The sequence below is a fragment of the Macrobrachium nipponense genome, chromosome 12 (assembly GCF_015104395.2).
Source record: "Macrobrachium nipponense isolate FS-2020 chromosome 12, ASM1510439v2, whole genome shotgun sequence".
NCBI classification, from domain to species: Eukaryota; Metazoa; Arthropoda; class Malacostraca; order Decapoda; family Palaemonidae; genus Macrobrachium; species Macrobrachium nipponense.
The window spans coordinates 36,557,267-36,561,371 of NC_087205.1; the positions used below are offsets into that span (position 1 = coordinate 36,557,267).

Genomic DNA, 4,105 nt, shown 5'->3' on the forward strand with positions numbered 1-4,105 from the left:
ACATGTAAACAGTCATGTAATACGTTCTTGAAAATTGTATGAAATTATGGTATTGAACGAGCTTTTATCGACATCTGATAAATGAATGTACTGATTCCTGCCACGTGTAAACACAAGAGAAGAAAATACTGCCGGATTCATTAAGAGAAAAATGAAGGAAAATGTTAAGTAGCCTGTGTGGTTTTTGTGATCCCTCGCGGATTTAGCGCTTGATTGATTTCGGACTCCCGAGAGAGAGAGAGAGAGAGAGAGAGAGAGAGAGAGAGAGAGAGAGAGAGAGTGTGTGTGAGAGAGAGAGAGAGAGAGAGGGAGAGAGAAAGTGTGTGTTTTCGTTTGCGACTAACAGCCTGCAGACTACTGCTGGCAAAAATGCAAATTAAATGAAAATATGACATTAGAAAATTAAGTTGATGATGTATTTCTTGAAGGACGAAATCTTTAAAATAAAACAAAACTTTTATGTTTAACCTATAATTTGAATCAATGGAATTTGGTTCCTAATGAATGATGTAATTTACGGGAATGTCAAAATTAATTTGATTGCTAAGGGTCTTATATATCAAATTATGATTATGATCCATCTTCCTAGACCTTTGATAACTATTAGAACTGTTACTCAAATCTTTTCGTGATTCGTTTGCTATAGGAGGGAGGCTCTTAGCCCGTGTATAAACATGCAATTCATATTGGTTTATATATAAACATTTAGAATGCTTATTCTTTACTGTAAGTAAAATTATTTACTTAGGATTTAGCAAAAACTTCCACGTTTGCCAACCTTGCAAAGCTAGATCACCATCCTTTGTAGCCTCGTAAATGCTTTGGTTTTTTATGCATTTCTTATTGAAATGAAGATTTTTTATATAGGAGAGAATTTTGGACCTCATTCATATTATTTCAGTAATGGATTTTTAATCGCTAATAGAGTTTTCACTTTTGTGTTGTTGCTTTCGAACACTGTTGCGAGAGAGAGACATACGAACCCTTTCCCTTTATAAAAAGATCCTGCGTTTGGTCAATGTCCAAGAAGTGAAACAAGCACGGAGTATACATACTACCTGATGCCCTGTCGCAACCTTTAAATTTCCCCTTAGATGTCTGTCTGTCTGTCTGCCAGGCAGTCAGTTAGTCAGTGAGTCGAGCCCCTTAATCTTCTTGTCCTCTTTCCCTTTGAGTCTGGATGCTATAATGTCGTCTGTCTATCTGTCTGTCTGCTTGACGTTGCCTGCCTTAGCGGAGGACCTCGAAGCCCGCCTCGCCATCTCCATGAGTCCTATCGAGCGCCGAAGGAGCCACAGTTTCCGCACGGCTGTTGGTGGGGAGTTCCTGCTGGCCATCGAGGAACAGCAGAGACCCCGGAGGGCATCCTCCCACAGCATTCTCACCAGGGCGGGAACCGGAAGGACTCCGATCGATCCCAGAGTTTGGAAAGGTCAGCCGATGTAGAGGACACGACAAAAAAAAAAAAAAAAAAAAAAAAACTAAACCAAAACTCATTAAAACGATAATGATACCAAAATAAAAAATCGTTAAAGTTTATAAATTATTTATGTATATGTAGTTGTTTATATGAGTTTAGATGAATATATGTATATATTACATATATATATATAAACCACCTTCCTTTCACGTTGTAGATACAGAACGGTATTAGTGACTGGACGTTAGCTGTAGTGATGTGTTTGTTATCATACTCACTCTTATCCAAGATTTCACGGTAACAGTGAACACTCCGGAACAGTGAAATAACTGTTTTTTTTTTTTTTTTTAGCTGTTTTTTACATCCTACGGTTTAAGCCACTTACTACACCAGTCGCTGGTGAGAGAGAAACAACGCCCCACTACAGCTGCCGTCCGTAAAATCCTGATCACTCGTTGGTAATAATGCTTTACTAGTTAAAAACAGAGAGCATTTAACGCGCTCAATTATATATATATAGTATATATATATATATATATATATATATATATATATATATATATATATATATATACATATATATTTATAAATATATGTATGTATGTATGTATGTACCGTTATATTCACTATTAATGTATGTATGTTAATGGTTGATCTCCTCTAGCTTCAAATACCTTTCCATTCTTCCTTTATGGATATACTTCCAAAATATAATAAATATATGTATATATATATTATATATATATATCATACATACCATATATATATATATATATATATATATATATATATATATTATTATGTATGTATATAATATATATATCTACTATATATATATATATATATATATATATATTATATATATATATATATATATATTATATAATATGTATGTGTATGGTTGATCTCCTCTAGCTCAAATATTTCCATTCTCCTTTACGACATATTCCAAAATAGAACAAATAAAAATGTAATGTATCAGCTCCAGTAGATTTGTAAAGTAGTTATCTATCCTGTTCAGTCTACGGCCCACAGAGAGGGAGTCATCGAATACAGATCTCTCTCTCTCTCTCTCTCTCTCTCTCTCTCTCTCTCTCTCTCTCTCTTCTCACTGGCTCTTGACCAATGCATCTTGATCTCCTTATGAATTTGAAGTAAATGGCCTGTACAGTAGAATGATTCCAAGCACTGTTAGATGACATACACTGTGAATAAGTAAACACATTCTGCTAGGTATGTTGTGGTTCGATTTCCGCTTTATATTTTTTGAGCAATGAAGAGCTTTTGTTTCCCCTGTACGCTTTTGCTTTATACCAGACTGTAAAAAAAAATAAACTGAAATTTTTACTGTATTTCGTGTTCTGCCTTTTTCGCTCAGCTTCGTCGCTAATTGTTGTTTTTGTCCGTCAGTTTTTACGTTATCAATGATCATCTGTGTTTTTTTAACAAGAATTATGGATGACATTAAACGAACTTGTTATTGAAATAAGTAGAATGTAACTGTTTTGGTTCTCAGATTTTGATAAAACAAGATTATTTTAAGTTCTTTTGGACAAAGTTATGATTCTTAGTTTAATAAAAAAAATTTCGATAATTGTATTTTCATAATTTTTTTGACAGTTATATATTGGTTAAGATGAAACAGTAAGTGAATTTGTGTGTATTATCGTATTTGACTATTATAAAAAAATGTGACTGAATAAAAAAAATGAATCTTTTAGCCTTCTTTTCAAATGTATGGCAACCACAAATGTTAAAAAAAGTGTCAGTGATTTAAATACCACCTGTGATTGCAGAAAGCTGAAGATCTGATTTCTGAAATAATTTCAGTGTTAAAAAGTTCCAAATGAGATTCATTTACTTCTAATTTATTTCTATTTATTGTTTGTTTATTTTTATTAAGGCATTTCTTCACCGTTCTCTTTCAGATGTATACGTGATGAGCTGAAAGTAGTTATTCCCCTTGATATTGATGTATTGCAGTTAAAAGTTTTCTATCGTGATATTTAATGACACATGAAACATTCAACTGTATATATATATATATATATATATATATATATATATATATATATATATATATATATATAAATATATATATATATATATATATATATATATATATATATATATATATATATATATATATATATTTATATATATATATATATATATATATATATATTATGTTATATATATATATATATATATATATATTATATAGTTATATATATATATATATATATATATATATAGATATAATCGTAATTATTATTATATTATATATATATAATATAATATATATTTATAATATATATCTTAATAATATTAATTATATATTATATTAAATATTATGTTAAATTATAATATCTAAAATATATAATATTAATATATATATATATAATATATATTTATATTAGGTTAATATAATTATATATTAATCTATTAATATCTTATATATAATATATATATATAATATATATATATATATAATGTACGAGATGTTTGGAGGACAAGCTCACTGAAGATATATGTATATCATGTAAATTATGTAACATGAAAATATGATTTCTTATGAATGTATAAAACTTTGTTGTTATGTACTTATTAAAAAACAAAAGTTATAAATACGGTAACAGAATGATATAGTATACATTGCCTCTGGATTGTATCTATTACATACAG

At 29.5% G+C, this 4,105-nt stretch overlaps 1 protein-coding gene across 2 annotated transcripts in view; it reads left to right on the forward strand.

Annotated features, from left to right (window-relative positions):
• The window catches only part of LOC135224489 (regulating synaptic membrane exocytosis protein 2-like), a 418,548-nt gene extending 415,114 nt beyond the window's left edge, over positions 1–3,434 (forward strand). For both annotated transcript variants that reach the window (XM_064263493.1, XM_064263494.1), the window contains exons 24-25: positions 1,235–1,432; positions 3,349–3,434. In XM_064263493.1, the coding sequence (XP_064119563.1) occupies positions 1,235–1,432; positions 3,349–3,368 (218 nt within the window). In that variant the 3' untranslated portion in view covers positions 3,369–3,434. The remainder of the gene's footprint in view (positions 1–1,234; positions 1,433–3,348) is intronic.
• The last annotated feature ends 671 nt before the right edge of the window (positions 3,435–4,105 follow it).